Below are 25,752 nucleotides of genomic sequence, written 5' to 3'. Positions count from 1 at the left end.
CCAGATCCAGTCAAGATCGATCAATCGCAACAAGCTTTGACACTAATCATAAATCATGTTGGGGACAAGGTTCTGCGAAAGGTAAATCATTGTGAGACAGCTGCAGAGATGTGGGCTTTGCTCAATAAGTTGTACATGGAAACCTCTTTGCCAAATAGGATCTTTGTGCAGTTGAACTTTTATTCTTTCAAGATGATTGATGCTCAGACTATAGATCAGAATGTAGACGACTTCTTGAAGATTGTTGCAGAGTTAGGGAGCTTGGAGATTCAGGTCACTGAAGAGGTTTAAGCGATATTTTTGTTAAACTCCTTGCCTGCTAGCTACAGTCAGCTTAAGCATACACTTAAGTATGGTAACAAGAGTTTGTCGCTTCAGGATGTGATTTCTTCAGCTAAGTCTCTAGAGAGGGTGCTAGCTGAGTCGAAAGAGTCTGAGAAAGGATCATCTGCAGCGTTGTACACAACTGAAAGAGGAAGACCTCAGACTAGAGGCCAATAGAATGGCTCTAAGGGAAGAGGTAGAAGCAGGTCGAACTCCAAAAACAAAAGTTACTTGTTGGTTCTGCAAGAAGGAAGGGCATGTGAAGAAGGACTGTTATGTCAGGAAGCGAAAGTTTGAAAGTGAGGGTCAGAATGAAGCTGGAGTTATAACAGAAAAGTTGATATTCTCGGAGGCTCTGAGTGTCAGCAATCAGTTGGTCAGAGACTTGTGGATTCTGGATTCTGGGTGTACATCTCACATGACATCTAGGAGAGATTGGTTCTGTAGTTTTCAAGAGAATGGAGAAACAACTATTTTGTTGGGTGACAATCGAGTTGTGGTATCACAGGGAATAGGTTCTATTCGCGTTAACATACAAGGAGGTTCAATCAAGGTGTTGAACGATGTTAAATATGTTCCAGACTTGAGGAGAAATTTGATCTCGACGGGTACTCTTGACAAACTAGGATATAAGCATGAAGGTGGAGACGACAAAGTGAGATACTTCAAGAATGGGAAAACAGCTTTGTCAGGGAGTTTGAACAATGGTCTGTATATTTTGAATGGTGAGACTGTTATTAGGGAGAATTGCAACACTGAGAATGTGAAAGATAGCACTGTGTTGTGGCATAGCATGCTTGGACATTTGAGTCTTAACGGTATGAGAGTGTTATTTGAGAAAGGGCTATTGCAGAAGAAAGATGTCACTAACTTGGAGTTTTGTGAGCACTGCGTAATGGGAAGGTCCAAGAAGTTGAGCTTCAATGTGGGCAGACACGATACTGAGGATGCATTAGGATATGTTCATGCAGATTTATGGGGTTCATCGAATGTGACTCCGTCACTGTCAGGTAAGCAATATTTCCTGTCTATCATTGATGATAAGACTCGCAAGGTATGGCTTATGTTTCTCAAGACAAAGGACGAAACATTCGATCGGTTTTGCGAGTGGAAAGAGTTAGTTGAGAATCAGATTGGTAAGAAGGTAAAGGTCCTCAAAACAGACAATGGATTGGAGTTTTGCAATTTGAAGTTTGATGAATACTGTAAGAAGCATGGTATTGAGAGACATCGAACTTGCACTTACACTCCAGAGCAAAACGGAGTTGCAGAGAGGATGAATCGAACACTTATGGAGAAGGTAAGATGTTTGCTGAATGAGTCTGGGTTAGAAGAACGTTTCTGGGCTGAAGCAGCAGCCACTGCAGCCTATCTCGTGAATAGGTCACCTGCATCTGCGATTGATCACAATGTACCTGAAGAGCTGTGGCTAAACAAGAAACCAGGGTATAAACACTTGAGAAGATTTGGCTTTGTTGCTTATGTGCATCAAGATCAGGGAAAGCTCAAGCCTAGAGCACTGAAAGGAGTGTTTCTTGGCTATCCACAAGGCACGAAAGGCTACAAGGTATGGTTACTTGAAGAATCAAAGTGTGTGATTAGTCGGAATGTTGTATTTCACGAAGAGGTATTGTATAAAGATCTCTTCGAAAAGGATAGTGAAGAGAAGGCAACAGATGTCAAGAAGGATGTTAAGATCTTGACAGAGATTAAGAATGTAGATAGATTGATTGGAGAGAGTTCTAATGGAGGTGGAGCTACTATAGTTGATGAGAGTGATACATATTCATATTACTTTGAGCCTGAAGGTGAAGTCAAGGCTCCAAGGAGTTCTCCAAGTCTCAGAAACTATCAGTTAGCTAGAGACCGGGTTAGAAGAGAAATCAAGGCTCCACTGAAGTTCTCTGATTACTCGCAGTTTGCTTTTGCACTTATGACTGCAGAAGAGATCATATGCGAAGATCCTCAGTGCTATCATGAAGCAAAAGAGGATAAGTACAGTAAAGAATGGGATGCGGGTATGGATGAGGAAATGGTCTCATTAAAGAAGAATGAGACCTTTGATGTAGTGGATAGACCGGCTGGTCAGAAGGTTATTAGTTGTAGATGGCTCTATAAAAAGAAGTCAGGTATTCCAGGGGTAGAACCTGAGAGGTTTAAGGCCAGATTGGTGGCTAGAGGCTTCACGCAAAGAATAGGGATTGACTATCAAGAGGTGTTTGCACCTGTAGTGAAGCACATATCAATCAGAACTTTAATGTCATTGGTGGTTCACGATGACTTAGAACTGGAGCAGATGGATGTCAAGACGGCATTTCTGCATGGAGAAAGTATTAAGTCGGTTTAACATGAGTAAGGCTCATGAGGCAGATACTCCGATTGGAACACATTTCAAGTTGGCGTCTGTGAAAAATGATCGAGAGTGTGTTGATTGAAACGGGTTCCGTATGCAAGTGCCATTGGAAGTATCATGTACTTAATGGTAGGTACAAGACTTGACATAGCTCAGGCTATTGGTGTGTTGAGTAGGTTCATGAAGAAACCTGAGAAGATTCATTGGGAAGCAATGAAGTGGTTGCTGAGGTATCTAAGAGGCTCCAGTGATTTGAATTTGGCTTTCACGAAAGGGAACAAGCTGGAGATTTAAGGTTTCAGTGACTCGGACTATGGTGGAGACTTGGATCGAAAAAGATCCACCAGTGGTTATGTTTTTACAGTTGGTGGGAATACTGTCAGCTGGAAATCAAGTTTACAGTCGGTTGTGACCCTGTCAAGCACAGAGGCTGAGTATATTGCACTCACAGAAGCGGTTAAAGAAGCTTTATGGCTCAAGGAGCTTCTGGAAGACATGGGTTATGAACAAGAGAAGGTCACGGTTTGGTGTGATTCTCAGTCTGCAATATGTCTGTCAAAGAATAACACGTTTCATGAGAGAACAAAACATATTGCAACTAAGTATAACTTCATCAGAGACATTGTTGAGTCTGGAGAGGTTGAGGTTCTGAAGATTCATACATCGAGGAATCCTGCGGATATGCTTACAAAAGGCATTCCAATCAAGAAGTTTGATGCAGCTTTAGACTTTCTAAAGCTGATCAAGTGAGATGAAGTGCATCTCAGCTGAAGGTTAAATCCAAGTAAGTGCAAGTTCATGGTTAGAGGAAAGGGGAACTGAATCAAGGTGGAGTGTTGAGATTGTTAGTTCTGATTCAATTCTAGGTTGATGATGGTTTGGTTCTAAACCGGAAATTAAGGAGTTGGTTCGTTGGCTATCTCTGGTTTGGAAATTGTTGATTAAACCAGAGAGAAGAAGATCAAGGTGAAGTCTCCAACTGCAGTGGAGGGTTTACATATATAACTGAAACGTTGCGTTTCATAAACTTTAGTCTTCTTCTTCGATCTCATTAGGTTTGAACTCTTCATCTTCTGTTATCGAGAGAGAGAGAGAGATTGATAGAAAGAGAGATCCACCATTGTTGTAAAGCTTGGTTCTGAGCTGTAACCTTTTCTCATATAGTGAATTTGCCGGATTGATTCGGTCCCAGACGTAGGTGTAATCACATCAATTGCACTGAACTGGGTTAACAATTGTGCCTCGCGTTTCTTGTTCTTTACTTTACAAAGTTCTTGAGCTGAATTCGATTAGGTTTAGAGAAGTGTTCGGAGTTACTTTCAGGTGTGAATCCTAACACAGAGAAAATCTGGAAACTAGTCCTCTCAAGATTTGGTCCCTCCCAACACATGTTCAGGTCTTGGTCTGAACTATTATCTTGGACACGAGCTACCTCTACCACTGCTTCCATCTCTCCTCAGGAAAGTGACTGTTCAAGGCTTCAAGGGATTGTTTTCCATATTTGGAAACAGAGAAATAATGTTCTTCATATATAACCGTAACTCGACCCGTGCACCAACACTATTCAAACTCATCGATCGAGAGATACGGAACATAATCGTTGCAAGAAGACGCAGGCGTCGCTTCACCAATCTAATGTCATTCTGGCTACGTTAATTCCGAATCTCCTTACTAGATATCTTTTGTTTCCTTGTTTTTTTCTTTTTGTTTGGCAAGGTTTCAATCTTTTAGGCTATTCACTATTTATATCCTAAACCTTTCATATTGATTAATGATATTTACATTCATATCAAAAAAAAAAAAAAAAAATCTAAAAGATAGAATAGTAAAATCAAGTAAAATCGTAAAGACAGTTGTTGATTATTGATACCAAGTTGAAATCATTCAAGTATACAACAAGATGATCACGCAAAAATTTAAAACTCTCCAGAGCTCTGGTGTCTACGAGAAGTTAAAACGATGCATAGTAACCTAAGTTAAAACGATGCATAGTAACCTAAGTTATTTATTTTTGATCATTTAGAGGATCGGGGCAACGGTGAAAGTAACTAAAATCCCTAATGACCTTACTAATAGTTGCTATCTTGATGAGTTAATTTCCGGTGAAATATACGGTTTTTTAAAAGTCTTTCTAACCATTAAAACTAAATAAGATTGTCTCCATACATAGTAAAACAGGGTCATTAGGTTGTGGCCTGACAGTATTTTTCTGGTCAATCAACACAAGTAGATTTTGGCTTCTTCTTTTTTTCTTCCAAGAAAATGATTGAGACCTATATATATATTTATTCTTTACGAATATGAACCTGTGAAAGACTTTTTTTGTCTTTATGAAATATAATACAACTTAATTAGTTTCTCCTCCTTGGTTGCTAATTTGTTGTGTAATAGCTGTAGTAGCTCGGAAACTTCAACGGACAAGACTTCAAATTTGTCTCCAAGCGTAGAGTTGAACTTCTGAGTTAGACTTTGATCACAAAAGATATATGTCTTGAAACCCACTTTTTCAGAGAAGTATAATCTATCTTCCAAAGTTTCAGATTGTCTCTAAGTATGTGGCCAAATGGTATCTTTCTCACTCTTTTTATTTTCTCTCTCTTGTTAAGGCAATCATGGAGTGAAACAGATACACTTCATCAGGGCCAGTACTTGAAAGAAGGGCAAGAGCTCGTCTCTGCTTTCAAAATCTTCAAACTCAAGTTTTTCAACTTCAAGAACTCAAGAAACTTGTATCTTGGGATTTGGTTCAACGATCTTTATTTTGATCCTGATGTCCGGGACAGACCTGTCTGGATTGCTAACCGTAACAATCCAATCTCGAACCACTCTGGAAGCCTCACAGTGGATTCTTTTGGCAAATTGAGGATTTTAAGAGGATCATCAAACATGCTTCTTGAGCTAAGCTCTACGGAAACCACAAGAAACACAACCTTAAAGCTTTTGGATTCTGGAAACCTTCAGCTCCAAGAGATGGATCCCGATGGATCGATGAAGAGGGTTTTGTGGCAAAGTTTCGATTATCCAACTGATACACTTCTTCCAGGGATGAAACTAGGGTTCGATGTCAAAACCGGGAAGAGATGGGAACTTACATCATGGCTAGGTGATACTTTACCTGCTTCTGGATCTTTTGTCTTTGGGATGGATGCTAATATTACAAACGTATTGACCATCTTGTGGCGTGGAAAAATGTATTGGTCAAGTGGGCTTTGGTACAAGGGTCGGTTTTCTGTAGAGGAATTAAACGAATGTGATTTCCTCTTTTCCTTCGTTTCAACCAAGAGTGGACAATATTTTACGTATTCAGGTGGTGATCAGAACGATGCCGGAACATTTTTTCCCACCATAATGATAAACCAACAAGGCTTTTTGCGTAGAACGCAGATTCATCAGCAGCAACCTACATGGCAAAGTTCTAGGAATCCAAATTGTTTGGCAGCAGGTTATGTAGTCTCGGATGAGCCATACTCATATGGGCTCACTTCTTTTAGAGTGACAGTATCTTCTTCTCCAAGCAATGGTTTTGTACTTAATGAGACTGGTGGAAGGTTAAGTTTAGTTGATTGCGAAGCTATATGTGTACAAAACTCTTCTTGTCTTCCCTATGCTTCAGCCAACCTAGATGGTACCGGATGCGAAATCTGGAGTACTCGTCCTACTAACAACAGGTCGTCTTCTCATAGACCTAGGACAATATACATCCGTGTAAATGGTACATAACTTGTGGAAATATATAATCTGTTTTCGTTTTGTTTTTTGTTTTGGCGGCGCTTAATTTATTACCTGCATCAAATCTATTGAACACTTAAGTTTTCTGGAATATTGATATGTGCTAGGCTTACAGAAGAAAAAGGTGGAAGCTTGGTATATTGTTGTGGCATCACTGTGCCTAATGATACCTATGATTTGGTTTATAATCTATCTTGTGTTGAAGAAATTTAAAGTAAAAGGTATATTAGTAGGAAAACTGTATCAGAATTACTCAAAACACTAATTGTCCAAATTTTTTCTTACTAACAAGTTTACCCTTTTTGTTTTGAATCTAGCAAGTGTTATATTTCGGGGAATATTCTACTTTTTATGGAGAGAAATCACTCCACAAGGTACGTAAATTTTTTTTTATAAGCATGTCTAAAAATAACCATGTTGAGTTGAGAATTATGTATGTGATTTTTGGCTATTAATAAATGTTAGTGATTGGTTTCATACGGAGGAGACTTTTATCACTGAGGGTTGGTTCAACACTAGACCAAGAAATGTTACTACGTGAATTGGGAATTGATAGGAGACGCCAACACAAGAGAAGTGAAAGGAAGAATAATAACGAGCTTCAGATTTTTAGCTTTGAAAGTGTAGAATTGGCAACAGATTACTTCTCCGATGCAAACAAGCTCGGTGAAGGAGGTTTTGGTCCTGTATATAAGGTATAGTCCATACTCTTCATATTTTTTTTTTATATTAACTTAAGCAAAAAAATTTTTTTACGTTTCGGCTACTTTCTTGAAGGGTAAGTTAATAAATGGGGAAGAAGTGGCTATCAAGAGACTATCTTTAGCATCTGGGCAAGGCTTAGTGGAGTTCAAGAACGAAGCTATGCTTATTGCGAAACTTCAACACACAAATCTTGTTCAGGTTTTAGGATGCTGCATCGAGAAGGATGAGAAAATGTTGATCTACGAGTACATGCCCAACAAGAGTCTTGACTACTTCCTTTTTGGTGAGCTTTTATTAAAAGGTTCAGAAAATCTATAGATAACTCATATGAAAAATGTCTAACAAATCTATGCAGATCCCTTGAGGAAAAGCGTTCTGGATTGGACGCTACGGTTCAAGATCATGGAAGGAATAATTCAAGGGCTTTTGTACCTTCACAAGTACTCAAGGTTGAAAGTGATACATAGAGATATCAAAGCCAGTAACATTTTGTTGGACGAGGATATGAATCCGAAAATATCGGATTTTGGAATGGCTCGTATATTTGGAGCGGAAGAAACCAGAGCCAATACTAAAAGAGTTGCCGGCACATTGTAAGTTAAGACTGACTATAAAACAAATGAGATGATTCTTGTATCAAGATTTTAATAGACTTTCTTGTATTTGATATTTATGTGTAGTGGCTATATGTCTCCGGAGTACTTTAGAGAAGGACTATTCTCGGCTAAATCAGATGTGTTCAGCTTTGGAGTTCTAATGCTCGAAATCATTTGTGGGAGGAAGAACAATAGCTTCCACCATGACTCAGAAGGACCTCTGAATCTCATAGTTCATGTAAAAGCTGAACTTCTTTCTCTCATTTGTTAACATTCTCATCTTGCTTGCTTGCTTTGGATCTTTGAAACTCTGTTTTTCAGGTGTGGAATCTGTTTAAAGACAACCGAGTTTCCGAGGTGATAGATCTGTCTTTGGGAGATTCTGCGCTTGATTACCCTCAAGTGTTGAGATGCGTTCAAGTTGCTCTGTTGTGTGTACAAGAAAACGCAGAAGATAGACCAAATATGTTAGACGTTGTGTCGATGATATACGGCGAAGGCAATAATGCACTTTCTTTGCCTAAAGAGCCTGCTTTCTATGATGGCCCCCGGAGAAGCTTTCCGGAGATGGAGGTTGAGCCACTGGAGCTGGAAAATGTAACGGTGAATAGAGTTACTATCACGGGGATGGAAGCAAGGTGAAATGAAAAAAATAGGAATATAAGCAAATTGATTATAGTATGTGAATCCCATTGTTACTTGAAATGTTTAATTACTTCGTTAGTTCGTTACACGGATTATACATGTGGGAATTAGGATTACATACACTTACTCAAACATGTGGTATATAAAGTATCTTCATACATAAGATGATTCGAGTGTCCAGATTTTGTTTGATCCACTACTCATGCGACTCCTAAAGAAGACTGACAATTGGATCACTTATACATATTCTTCTAAACTGAATTCATAAAAGAAGACCCTATTCAAAGGATAACATGTGAAATAAGTAACAATACTGTAATATTTAAGGTTCTATATATAAATTGAAAAGCAATCTTATAAACAAACTAGCTGCTACTAATCCAAGCTACTGTACGTAGTGATTTTAAAAAAAAACTTTAGTTGAGAAATAATTTTTCTTTTTGCCATTTATTACATCGTGATTAGATCTAATGTTATCTTATATAATATGAGAAATTTTTTTCTCTAACTTTGTCTGTCAATACGACACTTGGCGCTTTATATTTGTGACACATATCTTTCTCATTAATCATAAATTAAATAATTTTTACATACTTTATTTTATTTATATCTTATATGGTGTATAGTTGGTTTTTTAAAAAAAAATCACATTGCTACAAAATATATTTCTTCCAACTTTTTAGTTTTAACATATAATATATTTTCTAATAAAAGCATATACCATATAACTTAAAAATAAAACTACTGATCAAACCAATTAAAACAAAAAAAAAGTTTTCATACTTTTAAAGTAAAAATTGAAACCAAGTTCATTAATGATAGACTAATTTTAAAATATGGAATATGTACTGATATATTTTAAAAAAATCACATTGTATTCAATAATCATATATATTGTATTAAAGACAAAACTCAGATAAAAATGAAACTATTGATCGAACCAATTAAAACAAAAAAGTTTTCATATTTTTAAAATAAAAAGTGAAGCCAAATTGCGCAGAGCTAGAGTGGAGTCGCTTCCAATTACCTATGTGAACAATTTTCCATCTAATTGGCNAACCAATTAAAACAAAAAAAAAAGTTTTTTTACTTTTAAAATAAAAATTGAAGCCAAATTAATTTATGACAGACTAATTTAAAAATATAAAATATGTTCTAATATATTTAAAAAATCACATTGTATTCAATAATCATATATATTGTATTAAAGACAAAACTCAGATTAAATTAAATTATATTTAATATTCTATAAGTTACAGTTTGACTGTCTTTAAAACGTATGTACTAAAAGAAAAGAAAAATAACATAATTGCTTAATCACCCATGAAATACTAGGAAACAATAGTTTCACAAAATAATTTAATGGTAATTATAGTATTTATTATAAAATGATTAGAAAATAGATATAATATATCGAATCTAAAAATATTAAATTTGACACATTTTTCTTTTCATGAATTTTATTCAAAATTTAATGTGAGATATAGTATAAGATATTTCATAAATTTTTATGATATGAGCCATATTTTAATATGCATTATTCCAATTTTTTATACTAAGGGTGATTACAAGATTAGAGAGTAAACACTAATCATTGGTGATTCTTATGTTACCTTGTAAAACATATTGTCTAGATTCATAATCTCATTAGTATAGTACAAAATTCAAGTTTTAGAAGTTTAGTTTATTGATTGGATGAATTTGAGACGGTCAGATTTTTGTTCCTCATATATCTTATTTTAAAATCATCAAAATCTGATGAAAAAGTCAACATATAGATAGTATACGTTTTTATATAGTTAATTAGAAAAAGCATTTAGATGTAAGTTAAAATAAACTAGAAATGTAGTTATATCAGAAAAATAATTGGAATGTATCTATTGTTGATATCAATTTTTCTAATTTTTTCTTCCCTTCCATCTACACCAATTGAAATGTTGGAGAGTTCATTTTTCTGATAATTAAAAGAACATAATGAATAATAGAGACAATGACTGAGAAATAACCCATCATCATAGAAGTATAACACATTCTAAGCATTCATATAGAGTTTCTAATTCACAAGATATTTGTTAGGAGGCTAACTGAAGAAAATCAAACCGTAGCAACATATTGTGGAGTCAAAAAGAAAATCAAATATCAAGATTGAGTTAAAGAATATATAAAGTTGTAAAACCACTCGCAAAAAGATAAATATTTATCAATTATTTTTCTTTACGATCATATAAGTCTTGATCGCATCCATATATTACAGCTTTGGAAAAGATGTAAGGAAAGATGAGATTTATTTGGTAATATTTGTAAACAATTTCCAATAATTTCGTTTCGAATGTCTGATATATGGTCTCTACACAAATCTCATGTGTGCTAAGACTATCTCCAATTTATATTCTATTTTTTACTCTAAAATAGAGCATAGTTTTTTTTCTCAACCATTGGCCCACAACTGGCCGGCCCATTAGCCAAATTCCTACATTCGTAGAAGCCGGGACTCGATCCCGGATGTGATGATGCCTTCTACAAATGGAGTCCTGCCACTGCACTAAAGTCACTAAACATAACATAGTTTTTGTAGAAGGCATCATCATATAGTTTTCATATTAAAAAAATATATTTCTGAATTTAAAATATATGATAATTAATAAAAATAAAATTAAATATATCTCGCGCATCGTGTGAGCCTATTTCTAGTTAATGTGATACTGAACTATCTGCAGCATATACAATTTTATATAAATAAATTTAGTAGAAAACCAGCTACTAGATGTTGTTTGGCCTCAGAGTTCAGATTTAGATATAAAATACACAAGTTTGTTATTCATTGATTTATTTCATATAAAATTATGCTCTCGGGTCTACCTCTGTTCTTCTAAAGAGAAAATAATACAAGACAGACCTAACGATTAAGATAATCGAAAAGAACATGACTTGGGTGCAAAGCAAAAGGATTACGGTTTCTTGAGAGAAACTCATCCAAATGGTGGAATCAATGAGTACATCATCTTCTTTCAATATATATGCTGTTCTCATCATTAATATTCTTGGTGTAAAACTTGTAATATATAATCCAAATCATCATTATAACTAGGAATCTATATACTCATTTTTCTACTTTATTCCTTTTCACATATATTGTCTATAGTAATAAAGGTTGGAGGAAAATATAAGAAAAAGGAGAGAAAATTTGCCAATTTTTTTCACCATGTAGTAATTTCTAATTTGTATTCGAAAATATTATTTGATTTTGTTCCTTTTTGAGGGAATTGGGAAGAAGAAAAATCTTCTGTTTTTTTTTCACTTGATTGGTTAATTTGGTGGAGCTAGAGTTATTATTTGTCTCTTTATTTATTTTTTATTTTTTCTAAAATACACACTACCAATCATAGCCATAATTGTTTTTTTTCCAACTAAGAAGTTAATGGACCTGAATTCATAGTTCTTGAATCAATGACACATGGTTAACTAGTGTCCTTTTCAGCATCGAAGAGCTACTGAAGTTGGGTATATTTTCGATGTTCTTGAATCAATTACATATGTGTTACGTATAGACACCGTACCGATAGAATATATGTATGGTGGTACGTACGTGATCGGGTGGTTTGTTGGTCCACTCTACAAAATCGAACTACCACATGACAGAAACAAGTATGATGTAGATGTATATTTTACAGTTGCGTACATTGGTCGGGAAAAGAAACACATACCAAAATGGTGAATATAATTACTTAATTGTAGACACATGATGATGTAATTAATCACATGATTTAAATCTCATTTTGAAAATTGCCTCTCATAATTTCATATTAGATCAGATGTATAATATCATAGATTCTCCTTAAACAGGAAATACAAATCAAACAACCAGGGAATACAAATCAAATACATAAGCCGAGTACTAAGCAAGAAAAACAAACAACAAACACATTCTATAATATCAGAAATACTGGGACACTATCTTGTTCATGATGATTTCTTCACTCGCACTCAAGGGTTCTTTTTTGGCTAGGAGAGTGTCTAGGATGGCCAGCTTCTGTAGTTTCTCCTTTTCAGCTAATTCCTCTTTCTTGACATCCCACATGCTCTTATACTCAGCAAGAGTCTTCACGTTTGTGGACTGAGCATTGTTCCTCTTCGCCTTGGCAGCCTTGATCCCTTCTGGCCTCTTCTCAGACTCCTCAACACTGCAGCTTGATGACTGCGAACCTTCACCAGCTTGTTTCCTCTTTGTTGCAGGCTGAGCTGGGGTCGTGTTAATAGTGTTAAGGGATAGAAATTTCTGCTCAAACCTTAAACGAAACCAACAATGTTCAAGGTTGAATCTCTTGTTATGGGCAGCGAAGTAGATATCATGTGCATTCTTCATGATATCATTTTCAGAATGACCAGAGCTGTTCTGTCTCTCCGCAGCTGCGAATGCGGCACAGAACTTGTTAGTATGGTCATTTATCTTGTGCCAACGCTGCTTGCAATGTGTCACCAGCATCTGTTCCCCACCGTTTCTAGCGTGAGGAGTGTCACAATAGTATTTTTGAATCCTGCTCCAGAAGCTTCCTCCCTTTTGTTGATTTGCAACGATGGGATCTTTTGAAGTGTTGAGCCATGCGGAGATCAAGACTTCATCATCAGCAGGTGTCCATGTCTTTCTCTCCTTGCGCTCTTTTGGTGTTTCTTGCGAGCTGTGAGGAGAAGGTTGGGAGCTGTGAGGAGAAGGTTGGGAGCTGTGAGGAGAAGGTTGTGAGCTCTGTCCAGAAGGTGGATAACTTTCCCAATGAAAGTTATCATTTAAACCACCTTCTTCTTGACTGTTAAGCAAGTTGAAGTAAGAAGAAGACTGAAAGAAGGGATTATTAGAATCCATAGGAAGAAACGGATAAGGAAGAGAAGGAATGCGAGGAGAAGAGAAGATAAGAGCAGAGAAGAGAAGCGGGTATAGAAGATGATCAATGCGAAGAGAAGAGAAGAGAAAAGCAGAGATTAGAAGCGGGTATAGAAGAGAAGGAATGCGAAGATAAGAGATGCGAGTATAGAAGAGAAGTGAATATCATTTACAAGTGAGAAAGGGAAGATAAATGAAAGAGATTTATGGTTTAAAACCTTACTTGCAATAACTATCAAAACTTAAAGACCAAACAACAAATGTCTAATCACAATTTATGACAAGTACACATTACAACTACCAAATTAAACAAGAAACTATGAACAAACAACACTAAAATTAAATACAACCAACTACACAACAATGCTACCAATTTATTACAAGTAAACATTACAACTACCAAATGAGAAACCTAAAAAAAAACACAACCATACGAATCAATGCGAGACATCATACGAATGACATTGTTAAAAAAATTTATCCAAAAATCATACGAATGACAATGACTATCTTAATCAACCAAAAGTTGTATCAAAATCAATGTCAAAAACATTTTACCAACCATACCAATGACACAACAATCACCAAATTGAAAACCTTGATAAAAAAAAATTTAACCTATCTCAATGTTAAAAAAATAGACCGAGACACAAAGATGATGATCCTTTAACATTTAAGAAAAAAAAACCAAAGTTTAACGATACTCAATGTTTTAAAAAAATTTTGACCAAGACACAAACATGTTTATAAGATCAACAACTACAGCAAAGGACAAACGACACAGACACAACTCGATCTTCACACAGAGACATAACGATCCATCGAACAAATGAAAAAAACAAAAAAAACACCAAAGAAACATAACCTAAATCATTTACCCTAATTCAATATCCCTAAATCAATAACCCTAATTCAATAACCCCAATTAATTAACCCTAATTGAATAACCCTAATTCAATTACCCTAATTCGCAAACCCTAATTATCTAACCCTAATTCGATAATCCCAAATCCCTAACCCTAATTCGATAATCGGCGCCAATCAAGGTTAAATCTCATGTAGTGGGAAGAAGACTAACCTTATTTAGACGGATATCATCGGGAGAGAAGCTCGAACCGCCGGACAAGCTTCGGGTGACAGGGACAGATCGCTTCGGGAGAGAAGATCGAACCGCTGGACGTCTTAGGTATTGAAGATCGGACCGGCTTCGGATGCGACAGAAGATCGGCTTCGTTAATCTGGCAAGATTTTCCGGTGAAAAGAACAGAACGTCGTGGAGGATCGAATCGCCTTCGTGGTCGCCGTCAAGAGGGAGAAGAAAGAACTCGGGATGATTTTGTCTCCCGAATACATTTTTTTTAGACCTAGCTTATTCGAGAACAAATCACACGGCTACACGTGGCGAAGAGGACGGTAAAAAAACGTCCCCAAATAAGAACCGTTTTTCAGATATTGGGCTTTTTTCATTTAAATTTAAATCCAATAAATATTGGGGACGGGCCAAATCCACGCCATTGTGGATGGTCTCATGCTTTAGTTTGCTTCTAAGCGTGTTTTAATGATGACATTAACAAACACAACCCAAATACAGTCTAAGTTTCGTCGTTGTCAATTACTGAAAGTTCTTTTTAATCTTTTTGATCAACCCTTTATGGGTTTGTTATTGTCTCTTTTTAATACAAACGGGTTTGGTTAGAAAATAAAAATCTTTTGAGTAGTATAAAAAAAAAAAGTAGTATGATATTTTAGAGACTTTGAGAGACCACGAAGCACGTGTCAAAGGGCATGGAATTTAGATCGGCGGCTAAGCGAAGGACAGGACAGTAAACAGTTCCCAAGGAGTTTACTACTGATACAAATTGTATTCCGTACACCTAATCCCTCTGTTTATCACCCTAATCTACGCTTGGATTAGGTTAAAATCCATGTTTGTGAGGACCACTTATTTTCTAATTTAATTTGTGGCAATTAATTCCACATGTCATATTTTTTTACCCTTTCTTCACGAAAGTGTCCAAATTACAATACTCACTAGAAAATGATGAATCCATCTCTTATCAATGTAACTATACTAATACAAGATTTTGGATGCAATCAATAATAACACAAAACGGTATAAGGTTTTTTTAGTAAAATAAATAAACGATAAACGATATATATAATTAGTTTAATAAAAACAGTAAAATGTAGATACACAAAAAAAAAACTAAGAATATTTGTTTTACACCGTTTTTAGTATCGTTGTCATAATTAATTACAACGAAAATAAGATATTCCCATACTATATCAATACGAGATTCACTAATCAAAATTTAGAAGGCAGTTAAGTTGTTTGGCAAACATTATAACAAAAAATGGTAACGTTAAAATAATTAGGGAAGTAATAAATAATTGATGTTATTGTCTAAAATTGATTTACAATATGATAAAAAAGTATAACTAACATAAATAAATACACCCCAACCAATCTCTCTTGTCACCTTCCCTTCAACATCGTCTTTAACTCCTCTTCCTCCTTCACTCTCTCTCTCTCTCTCTGTTTATTCCAAACACAAAACTCCATAGAGATGATCCTTCTCTCTCTTCTTCTCCACCTTCTCCTCAACACATCTCCATCACACTCTCTCTCCCCCGACGGTGTCGCTTTACTCTCACTCAAATCCGCCGTAGATCAATCCTCTTCCTCCTCTTTCTCCGACTGGAACGAAAACGATTCCGATCCTTGTCATTGGTCCGGAATCTCATGTATGAACATCTCAGACACTTCCGTCTCACGCGTCGTCGGAATCTCACTCGCCGGAAAAAACCTACGTGGCTACATCCCTTCAGAGCTAGGCTCCCTCGTTTACCTCCGTCGTCTTAACCTCCATAACAACGAGCTTCACGGTTCGATCCCTACTCAGCTCTTTAACGCGACGTCGCTTCATAGTCTCTTCCTTTACGGTAACAACCTCACCGGCGCTCTCCCTCCTTCCATCTGTAAACCCGCGAAGCTTCAGAACCTCGATTTGTCTAGCAACTCGCTCTCCGGAACACTCTCACCGGATCTCAACAAGTGTAAACAGCTTCAGCGTTTGATCCTCGCCGCTAACAAATTTTCCGGTGAGGTTCCTGGTGAAATCTGGCCGGAGTTGAAGAATTTAGCTCAGCTTGATCTCTCTGCTAACGAATTCACCGGCGGGATACCTAAAGATCTCGGAGAGCTTAAGTCTCTCTCCGGTACTCTTAATCTCTCTTTTAACCACTTAACCGGCGAAATCCCTAAATCTTTAGGGAACTTGCCGGTTACTGTCTCTCTTGATCTCCGGAACAATGATTTCTCCGGCGAGATTCCTCAGTCTGGTTCTTTCTCTAACCAAGGACCAACCGCGTTTCTTAATAATCCGAAACTGTGTGGTTTCCCTCTCCAGAAGTCTTGTAAAGACTCTGATCAGAACTCGTCGGAGACGAGGAAAACGCCGGTGAATAAGTCGGATTCTAGAAGAGGGTTGAGCACGGGGTTGATCGTGTTGATCTCGGTGGCTGATGCGGGGAGTGTAGCTTTAATTGGGCTAGTGATAGTTTACTTGTACTGGAAGAAAAAAGACTCTGAAGGAGGGTGTAGCTGCACAGGGAACGAGAAGCTCGGTGGTGGTGGTGGTTCGGAGAAAGGGAAGTCTTGTTGTTGTATCGCGGGGTTTCCGAAAGAAGTAGACGATTCAGAAGCGGAGGAGAATGAGAGAGGAGGAGGAGGAGAATGGAAAGGAGATGGAGAGCTTGTTGCGATTGATAAAGGGTTCTCGTTTGAGCTTGATGAGTTGTTGAGAGCTTCTGCTTATGTGTTGGGGAAGAGTGGGTTAGGGATTGTGTATAAGGTAGTGCTTGGGAATGGAGTTCCTGTAGCTGTGAGGCGACTTGGGGAAGGAGGAGAACAGAGGTATAAGGAGTTTGTGGCGGAGGTTCAAGCTATGGGGAAAGTGAAACATCCTAATGTGGTGAAGCTACGAGCTTATTATTGGGCTCCTGATGAGAAGCTTTTGATCAGTGATTTTGTCAACAATGGTAGTTTAGCCGATGCTCTTAGAGGTAAAAAAACCTTACTTTTTCCACTGGTTATTTTCTTATTGACTTTTTAAGAATGTAGGTTGACTTTGACTTTGTCAACCCTAGACAAGACATTAGTGAGATGAGGTTTTAGATCTGAGATAGTTTGTGTGCCTAGTGGGGTCTTAATCTTATTTTGTTTTTATTCAGTGGCAAAGAAAGATACCCTTTTTTTGTGTGTGTATGTGTATACATTCCAATATCCTATTGAACCAAGATTTCTTTCTCTTTTAGGCATCTTTTTGTTTTTTAGTTTAGACTTTAGACAAGTAACATGTAAAAGAGAGACATACCTTGTAAGATAAGTCTCCATGTACGAATAACAAATTGAAGTGTTAGTATGATTTAGTGTGGTAGAGCCTTAGTGTAGAAGTAATTAGTTAAAAACAAAAAAAAAGGAGTGTGGAAACAATGATGAGAGAGGATTACTTGTGGGCTACGAGTAATGATTTTATATACCCACCCACTTCCCTGATCCTCTAGTTGACCCGTCCTTTTCTTATCGTAACTCATTATTTTGTTTTAGTATTGATACTTTTTTGTTTGGGTGTGTGAATAGGGAGGAACGGTCAACCATCACCGAGCCTAACATGGTCAACGCGTCTAAAGATTGCTAAAGGAGCAGCGCGTGGGCTAGCTTATCTACACGAGTGTAGTCCAAGGAAGTTGGTACATGGCGACGTCAAGCCTTCTAACATACTTCTTGATTCTTCTTTTACTCCTTACATCTCAGACTTTGGTCTCACACGTCTCATCACAATCACTGCGCCTTCCGCCTCCTCCAATGAACCTTCCTCCTCCTCGGCTGGCGGTTTTTTGGGCGGAGCTCTACCTTACACTTCTATCAAACCCTCGGATAGATCTAATGGCTATAAAGCACCTGAGGCCCGACTCCCTGGAGGTAGACCCACTCAAAAATGGGACGTTTACTCGTTTGGTGTTGTGCTTATGGAGCTTCTGACCGGGAAGTCTCCTGATTCGTCCCCGCCAAGCTCCTCGTCGTCCACACTGGTAGTCGAGGTACCGGATTTGGTGAAGTGGGTGAGGAAAGGGTTTGAAGAGGAGACTCCGTTGTCGGACATGGTGGATCCAATGTTGCTTCAAGAAGTTTACGCCAAGCAACAAGTCTTGTCCGTCTTTCATCTAGCTCTCTCTTGTACCGAAGGTGACCCTGAAGTCCGTCCACGTATGAAGAACGTCTCTGAGAACATCGACAAAATCTGATTCAATTATTATTATTCTTTTTTTTTTCTTCAGGTTTTGTATCTCTTTGATAGTTCTTACACGAGGCCGTTACGTCACTCCCTAGTCTAGGGACCGATTTGTTTTTCAATTGAATAATTAATTATTTGTTATGAGTAACCAGTATCCACTTTTTACCGTATAAGCTGTAGAAGGTGTGTATGGCCAGATAAAACGGGTTAACGAAGTATCCCGCAATTTATTAAGAAAGAAAACTAAACCAGTTACAACCAAACGGATCGAAGACGCGCAGACCCGTTGGCATCATCATATAAAAGAGAGTTAACAGCCTCAACAGAGAAATCAAAACTATGAAATCCTAAAGAGAGAAATTATTGTTCGCTAATCTATAGTTAGCTTCCTTATGCACATGCCAAATACAACATATCCAGTACTTTGAAAGAAGCCATGACACATACGCACCATGAAAAACAGCGGATGCGAATTATAAATCTTTGCCCGTATAAATAATATTTGGTTAAAGGAATGATTTATACATGATTACTATGCTAACTACTTTTTATCATAATTTCATTATTAGTTTAAGAAAAAATAACTATTTGTTATAGTTTTCGAAAGAAACGTACATCAAATACACTTTGTATTATTAACAAAAAAAACTGTTCTTCTATAGATGTGGGGTCACCAATATTTCCGGTGAATAATTCTATAGTATTCTTTGTCGTAAAAGCATTTCCAAACCGCTCTTTATTGTTCCATCACATAGGTTCTTCCTAAATATTATTATGTCATAAACCATCTCTAAATTCTTGTGTATGTTGGCCACCTTATTAGATAGTCTCTTTTCATATTGTTCAAACCTGAATTTGCAGTATTTTATTAGAACTGAAATCAGTCATTAGCCTAAAGAAAGGGTAATTGTTGTTTCCTGTGAAAATTTGTGTCATTTTAATGATGGTTTTTGATAGATTTTTCTCATTGTGACAATAAGCTGACTTTTCTGAGACATAACCACAAAACTCTGAAACTTTCACCCTCTAGCCAACATTTGTTTTTTTAATGCGCTGCACCAAACCTTATTTCCAAAAGACGCAATGAAGAACCACACAATGAATAATCAAGTATTACGCATTTTAATTATTTTTTTCATATATCTAAATGTCTAGAGGTATTTTGTAGCCAGCTTTCTCATCAATGGCATAAACGGCAGCATCAACTTTATACTCTTCACCATGCTTACTAGTTAGATCTCACGCTTGTTACTTCACTAAGAATGTTAGAATTGCTCTCAACAAGGCTAATTACACATGTCCTCTCTATCGTTGCCGTTGGCAATTTTGAAAATATTGGCTTTAACGTCCGAGAAGTTCTTGAGCTGACGCGCATCGATCTTGATTACGTGAAGCCGCCGGTAAATCCGGATAAGTGCAACATTTTAAGAAATCTAAAGAATACAAAAATAAATGATTTTGTAAGCCAACTAATTTTTCAAAAAAATGATTTATGCAGAATTATTATGTTAAGTACTTTTTATCATAATTTCACTATTAGTTTAAGAAAAAAAACAGCTATTATACTATAGAATTATTTAATAACATACAGTTTTCTGAACAAATGTATAATAAATACACTTTACATTATTTACAAAAAACTATTATAAATATGGGGTGACCAATATTTACGATGAATAATTCTATAGCATTCTTCATCATAAATTTTGGTAGAGCATATGTCAGATACATACAACCCAGTTCCACACTCCACAGTCGAATCTGATATTTTCCAAGAACCATACTTGAAATTTTGATTTTGATCGAGTTTTTGTTTGTTTGTTTGTTTTAATCATACAATCTTTTTAGTTTTCAAACTTGGATTTCACCTCTAGACATTCAAATGCTAATTGTCATGTAAAATGATTTATTAGTTTTTTTTTCTTGGCATTTTAGGAAATATAACGATCCCATCCCATGAAGGGATTACGTAATTGTGTTTGATATTTACTTTGGTTTTTGGTTATTTGACAAAAAAAAAAAGTTTTAACTTTTCTAAGTGGGGTAAATTTTACAAATTTTCAATAAAGCATAATGGATAATTAAAAGTTTAGATAGGCCCACTAAATTATTAGGCCCACGAAATTAAACGTTGGTTGCTTCGTTCTGCTTTTTTCACATTTTACAACCGGCAACTTTTGACGGAGACCGGTTAAGTAGCAGCCGGGATAAATCAGGCGGCGTCGCGGCGAGGTAGAATAGAAGAAAACTAGACGAAAGAGAGAGCGAATTCACAGAAGGTATTTGAACACGTCTTCATCTTAATTAGTAATTTGATTATAAATGTCAAAACAAAATGAACCGAACTAAAACCGTTTGGTTCAAAGATTTTAGAACTGAATGGTCGGTTTAAATCGGTTTTGATTTTCCGGTTTCAGGTTCTGTCTGACCTTTACTGGAGAAACCACGGCGGGTACTGGCGCCAAATCAGACTTCGCGGTTCCGTCAAAGTCTCGGCGAAGCAGCAGCCATGGATGAGTCTCAGTCCGGTTCTAATGTATTCAGCTTACGGATTGTTTCGATCGATTATTACATGGCTTCTCCGATCCCTGGTTTTGATATTTGCTACAGTAGCTTTCAAGGTAAAGGCAAAATCTCTCCCTTCATATCTTCTAAAAGCTTCAACGTTTTGAGATTGTGCTCCAGTTTCATTAGATAGTCTTCTCATAGATAAAAACGGAAGTTTTTTTTTGACTTGTTGTTACTCTTTGGTTTGTTGCTGCGATTTTGAAGGTGGTGAGGTAAATGAAGTCCCTGTTATAAGGATATATGGCTCTACACCTGCTGGTCAGAAGACTTGCTTGCACATTCATCGTGTAAGTTTCTTAGTTTCTTAATCTGTTGTTGAGGAAAGAAAAAAGATTGTTTGCCAGGTGCTCAGATTGGAAACCTTGTTTGTCTTGTAGGCTTTACCATATCTCTATATTCCATGTTCAGAGATTCCACTTGAGCAGCATAAAGGTATGAGGCATAACCTATTTTATAACTCTACTTTGAAAATGTAGCACAGTTAGCTTTTCGAGCACCATTGACATTTTTCATGTCTTTTGTTTTGTTTTGTTTCAGTTGATGGAAGTAGTACACTTGATGTATCCCTTGAGTTGGAGAAAGCATTAAAGGTGTGTATTTTACATTCCTATAAGCTGTTTCTGTTTGTGTATCTATCTGAATTTTGTTTTTTCCCTAGATGTGTCTCAATCAGTATTTCCTTCCTGATGATACTTGATATGGACTTGTAGCTTAAGGGAAACGCTGCTTCAAAAAGGCAACATGTCCATGATTGTGAGATTGTTAGAGCAAAGAAGTTCTATGGGTACCATTCAACAGAGGAGGCATTTGTTAAGATTTATCTGTATCCTGAATATTTACTTTTAGGTCAAGTACCCTTTTGTTGAGCAGTTTGTTAGTTCTTCACCTTAACAGTATTATAGCTACCATCCACCCGATGTGGCTCGTGCTGCCAGTCTTCTTCTGGTACGATATCTTGATGATTTCACTCCACCATTATTCTTTACTTTATGTATGATGCATAGAGATTGGTGAAACTTGTATACTGATAATACATTTCGTCTTTCTTTTGTAATGAGCGTTTTTTTTTTCTCTCTGTCTCTAGTCAGGTGCTGTTCTTGGTAAAATTTTGCAGCCTTACGAGTCTCATATTCCCTTTATTCTCCAGTTTCTGGTAATTTCTCGTTGTTATGTGTTCAAAAGAAATAGTTTAGTGAATAGGTATTCTGCCAAATTTAGCAATGTCAGATATGAACATAACTTCCAGATTGATAATATACTAGGTACTTTCGAGAGCTTGAACTGGTGCTTAATGTTTCCCTTTCCCTGTTCTGTAGTTCCACGACATTTTGTCTGCATTCCGCTTCTGAAGTTTCTGTGATTTTGTTCTGTAGGTTGATTATAATTTGTATGGAATGGGTCATGTGCATATATCAAAGATGAAGTTCCGTAATCCAGTGCCTCACCATTTCGTTCCAAGGAGATTTGATTTGGAAGATTGTGCGGGAAAGATTGACAAAGTGGCTACTACAAAGGTGGATCTTCAAATACTTGAAGTTTGGAAATAGATTGTTTTGTAGTTTTTATCTACCTTTATTTCACAATAATGAAACATTATAGCAGGAAAATTTAAGTGCTGCTGCAAGCGTCAGTTTTCCTGTTTGGAGCTTGTCAACAATCCCAGGTCAATGGATGTGGAAGCCCTTCGAAGAATCTGATACACCGTTGAGTCAGAGCCAGCATAGGGACCATTACAGACGTCAGAGTCTCTGTGAACTTGAGGGAGATGCTACTGTTAGTGGTAATTTTCCTGAAACGAAATATAATTATTTTTGTTACATTTATGAACGGACCTTTGAACTAGCTTTTTCTCTTGTAGATATTCTCAATCAACAGTTTAAAATGTACAACTCCCTTTCACAAGCCCAGTCTGATACGAACATGGTTCAGTCGCTTGTGGCAATTTGGGAGGTTTATTCTAACTTTCTTGACTCTACTTTGAAATTATTTAGTTGGTATCACATTGCCTGACCTCGTCACTGTTGTGTCAGGAGGAGTATGAAAGGACTGGCATGCATGATGCACCTATACCTCCTGATCCGGGCAAACCTTCTGCAGCTGATGTGTTGAAGACTATGTCAGATTATGCTGGGTTTAAGACTAAACTTAAAGAAATGCATAACGAAGTTGAATTGTCTCCATCTGATATGAATCCTATTGCGGTATCGTCAGCCGGTCCAGATATGCATGCCAAACCTGAAATTACTGATCTGCAGGTTTTGAATCATATGGTTGGTACACGCAGTATTTATCCTGCATCAGAACAGCTTTCTCCTCTTGGTGATAAGAGTGGAGAAGCATCAATGGGAAATGATGAATATATCACAACACCCACGGACAGAGGGACACCTGCTGAAACACAAGATGCTGAAGCCTTGGGTCTCTTTAAGTGGTTTGCCTCATCCCAGGCTGCAGAGGACATAAACTCTGATGATGAAATCCTCCGGGAAACTATCCTTAGTCCTCTTTTGCCTTTAGCGTCCATGAACAAGGTTCTTGAAATGGCGAGTACAGATTATGTGAGCCAATCCCAAAAGGAATGTCAAGACATTCTTGATTCTCAGGAGGATCTACCAGACTTTGGGAGTTCAACAAAAAGAGATTTACCTAGTAATCCTGATAGCCATAATCTTATATCTTCATCAGACAAACAATCTCTTGAAACAGTAGTCGCTAGTGATGTTCCAGATATCTCCACTTCAAATGGAGAAAGCGAAAATTCATTCCAAAGATACAGAAAGAGTGATAAGAATAAGAACAGGAGCTTCTCTAAGAGCAACAAGCCTAGCAACTCAGTATGGGGACCTTTACCTTTTACACTGACCAAAAATCTTCAGAAGGACTTTGACAGTACAAATGCTAGTGTTAAACTTGGTTTAACAAAGATTAGTTCAGATCCTATGAATGAGATGACAGACTATAATGTTCCACTCAAAGAACATCAAGCAGATGTTTGTAACACGATCGACAGAAACGTTTTGGCTGGATGTTCTCTGCGGGACTTGATGAGAAAAAAACGGTTATGCCATGGAGACTCGCCTGTTTCACAACATATGAAGTGTAGGAAGGTTCTACCACAGACCAGAGATTCCCGATCCGGGAAAAAAAAGGAGTGCACCTCGAGAGCTGAGGCAAAAAAACAAGGTCCTGCTCTTTCTGCAGAATTAAGTGAATTTGATTATGGCGATGCCCCTCCAACTTTATCTCCTATGGGTGTTGGGAATTGCGAGTGTAATATATCCACTCAGTCATCTGAACTTCATTCTGTTGATAGATGTTCGGCTAAAGAGACAGCAGGTCAAAGCAGTGATGAAATTTCAAGGAAATTTTCATCTACCACTGTTCCACTTGGTCAGGATCCGCAAACTATGGATTCAGAAACATTGGTGTCTAGCAATAAACTTGTTGAGATTGAAATAGATGATGTCCAAAAACCTGGGGTGGAGCACGAGTCAACTGCCAATGGAATTGATGAGACAGGAAGATTAATATGCCTAACCTTAAACAAGAAGCCTCCTTCTCTCGATTGCTTAAGTGCTGGACTGCAGGATTCTGCACATTCTAATGAAATTCCCGCTCAGTTTCATCATGCTAGAGAAAAACAGCATGGCGGATATGGTACCTTTACTCATCTTTTTCTGGTTCTAGTTTCTGCTACTTTTACAATTAATACAAATGCTGTTGAAATATACATTTATAAAATTGAAGTTAGGTCAGCTCAAGTTCTTGCAGAACTTCTCTCTGGCTGTGCTTTCCTTTATTTATCTTTTATAAGTTTCCGACATGAGATACTTCTGACATCCTGTTGTTTTTTTGTTCTCTTGGAAGAGCGGAATTCCAAGGAGATCCCATTTTTTCCCTTGAAGGACATTGAATTCAACAAGGATGAAAAGAAACACTTGTTCGACGGAGCTTCCATTGGTATTCCCTTCCATCATCTCAATGACGGTTCCAACCTTTACCTACTGACCCCTGCCTTGTCGCCGCCTCCTGTGGATTCTGTTTTACAATGGATATCGAATGACAAAGGTATTGTGTAGGAAGGCACTGCACTGCCTAATTTAATCCAATTTACATCTCCTTAAGAGGTTCGATATACATTTCTTAAAGCGTTTTTCCTTGCGGAAATGGTACTTTTACTGATTATGATTTTCGAGAAAGTGTTAGATGCTAGTAAAAGAAGTGAAAATGATAACTTCTGTTCTAAACTTTTTTGAAAATTTGCAGGTCCAGGAGACTCTGAAATTTATTCAAAAAATCAACCATTAGGAGATGAGCATATTGATCATGGGGCGAGTTTCACTGATCTTGCTTCTGCATCTAATGTGATGTCTGTGTCTGAGCACATGCAGCACCATAATAAGAATTCAGAATCAAATGCTTATACAGAGTCTGATATAGATCTGAAACACAAAGGAAATAGTCTTAACTTTCAGACTAGTGTTTCCCAAGAGATGTCTCAGATTTCAGGTCCTGATGGGACATCAGGGCCCACTCCCTTAAGTCAAATTGGATTCCGAGATCCTGCGAGCATGGGGGCAGGGCAACAGCTTACAGTGCTGAGTATAGAGGTGCTTTAACTTAACCCTCTTCTTTATGAAGCTAATCAATCTGTAAAAG

At 37.1% G+C, this 25,752-nt stretch overlaps 4 protein-coding genes across 9 annotated transcripts in view; 3 read left to right on the top strand and 1 right to left on the bottom strand.

Annotated features, from left to right (window-relative positions):
* Positions 5,151 to 8,600, top strand: LOC104787763 (G-type lectin S-receptor-like serine/threonine-protein kinase At1g67520). Its single transcript, XM_010513393.2, has 8 exons — positions 5,151 to 6,389; positions 6,514 to 6,627; positions 6,724 to 6,780; positions 6,872 to 7,101; positions 7,184 to 7,394; positions 7,467 to 7,704; positions 7,792 to 7,945; positions 8,029 to 8,600. Exons 1-8 carry the CDS (start codon positions 5,231 to 5,233, stop codon positions 8,347 to 8,349), a joined length of 2,484 nt encoding a protein of 827 aa, XP_010511695.1. The 5' UTR covers positions 5,151 to 5,230; the 3' UTR covers positions 8,350 to 8,600.
* LOC104789675 (glutathione S-transferase T3-like) lies at positions 12,287 to 13,210 on the bottom strand. Its single transcript, XM_010515336.1, has one exon. The coding sequence runs from the start codon at positions 13,208 to 13,210 to the stop codon at positions 12,287 to 12,289; it is 924 nt and encodes a 307-aa protein (XP_010513638.1).
* Positions 15,690 to 18,679, top strand: LOC104787762 (receptor protein kinase-like protein ZAR1). Its single transcript, XM_010513392.2, has 2 exons — positions 15,690 to 17,293; positions 17,871 to 18,679. Exons 1-2 carry the CDS (start codon positions 15,796 to 15,798, stop codon positions 18,533 to 18,535), a joined length of 2,163 nt encoding a protein of 720 aa, XP_010511694.1. The 5' UTR covers positions 15,690 to 15,795; the 3' UTR covers positions 18,536 to 18,679.
* LOC104787761 (DNA polymerase zeta catalytic subunit-like) overlaps positions 20,702 to 25,752 on the top strand; it is a 10,284-nt gene continuing 5,233 nt past the window's right edge. The window contains exons 1-14 of one of the 6 annotated variants that reach the window (XM_019246055.1): positions 20,702 to 20,804; positions 20,943 to 21,146; positions 21,298 to 21,380; positions 21,471 to 21,525; positions 21,631 to 21,683; positions 21,804 to 21,916; positions 21,996 to 22,038; positions 22,182 to 22,193; positions 22,467 to 22,607; positions 22,693 to 22,873; positions 22,952 to 23,043; positions 23,124 to 24,750; positions 24,961 to 25,161; positions 25,360 to 25,703. In XM_019246055.1, coding sequence (XP_019101600.1) covers positions 21,035 to 21,146; positions 21,298 to 21,380; positions 21,471 to 21,525; positions 21,631 to 21,683; positions 21,804 to 21,916; positions 21,996 to 22,038; positions 22,182 to 22,193; positions 22,467 to 22,607; positions 22,693 to 22,873; positions 22,952 to 23,043; positions 23,124 to 24,750; positions 24,961 to 25,161; positions 25,360 to 25,703 — 3,057 coding nt within the window. In that variant the 5' untranslated portion in view covers positions 20,702 to 20,804; positions 20,943 to 21,034. Of the gene's footprint in view, positions 20,805 to 20,942; positions 21,147 to 21,297; positions 21,381 to 21,470; positions 21,526 to 21,630; positions 21,684 to 21,803; positions 21,917 to 21,995; positions 22,039 to 22,177; positions 22,247 to 22,466; positions 22,608 to 22,692; positions 23,044 to 23,123; positions 24,751 to 24,960; positions 25,162 to 25,359; positions 25,704 to 25,752 lie in introns of those variants that run through there. The other 5 variants (XM_010513391.2, XM_019246054.1, XM_019246056.1 and 2 more) reach the window with 5 other exon arrangements.

The sequence above is a fragment of the Camelina sativa genome, chromosome 5, assembly GCF_000633955.1.
Source record: "Camelina sativa cultivar DH55 chromosome 5, Cs, whole genome shotgun sequence".
In the NCBI taxonomy this organism is placed as follows: Eukaryota; Viridiplantae; Streptophyta; class Magnoliopsida; order Brassicales; family Brassicaceae; genus Camelina; species Camelina sativa.
This window is presented reverse-complemented; position numbering and strand designations above follow the sequence as displayed.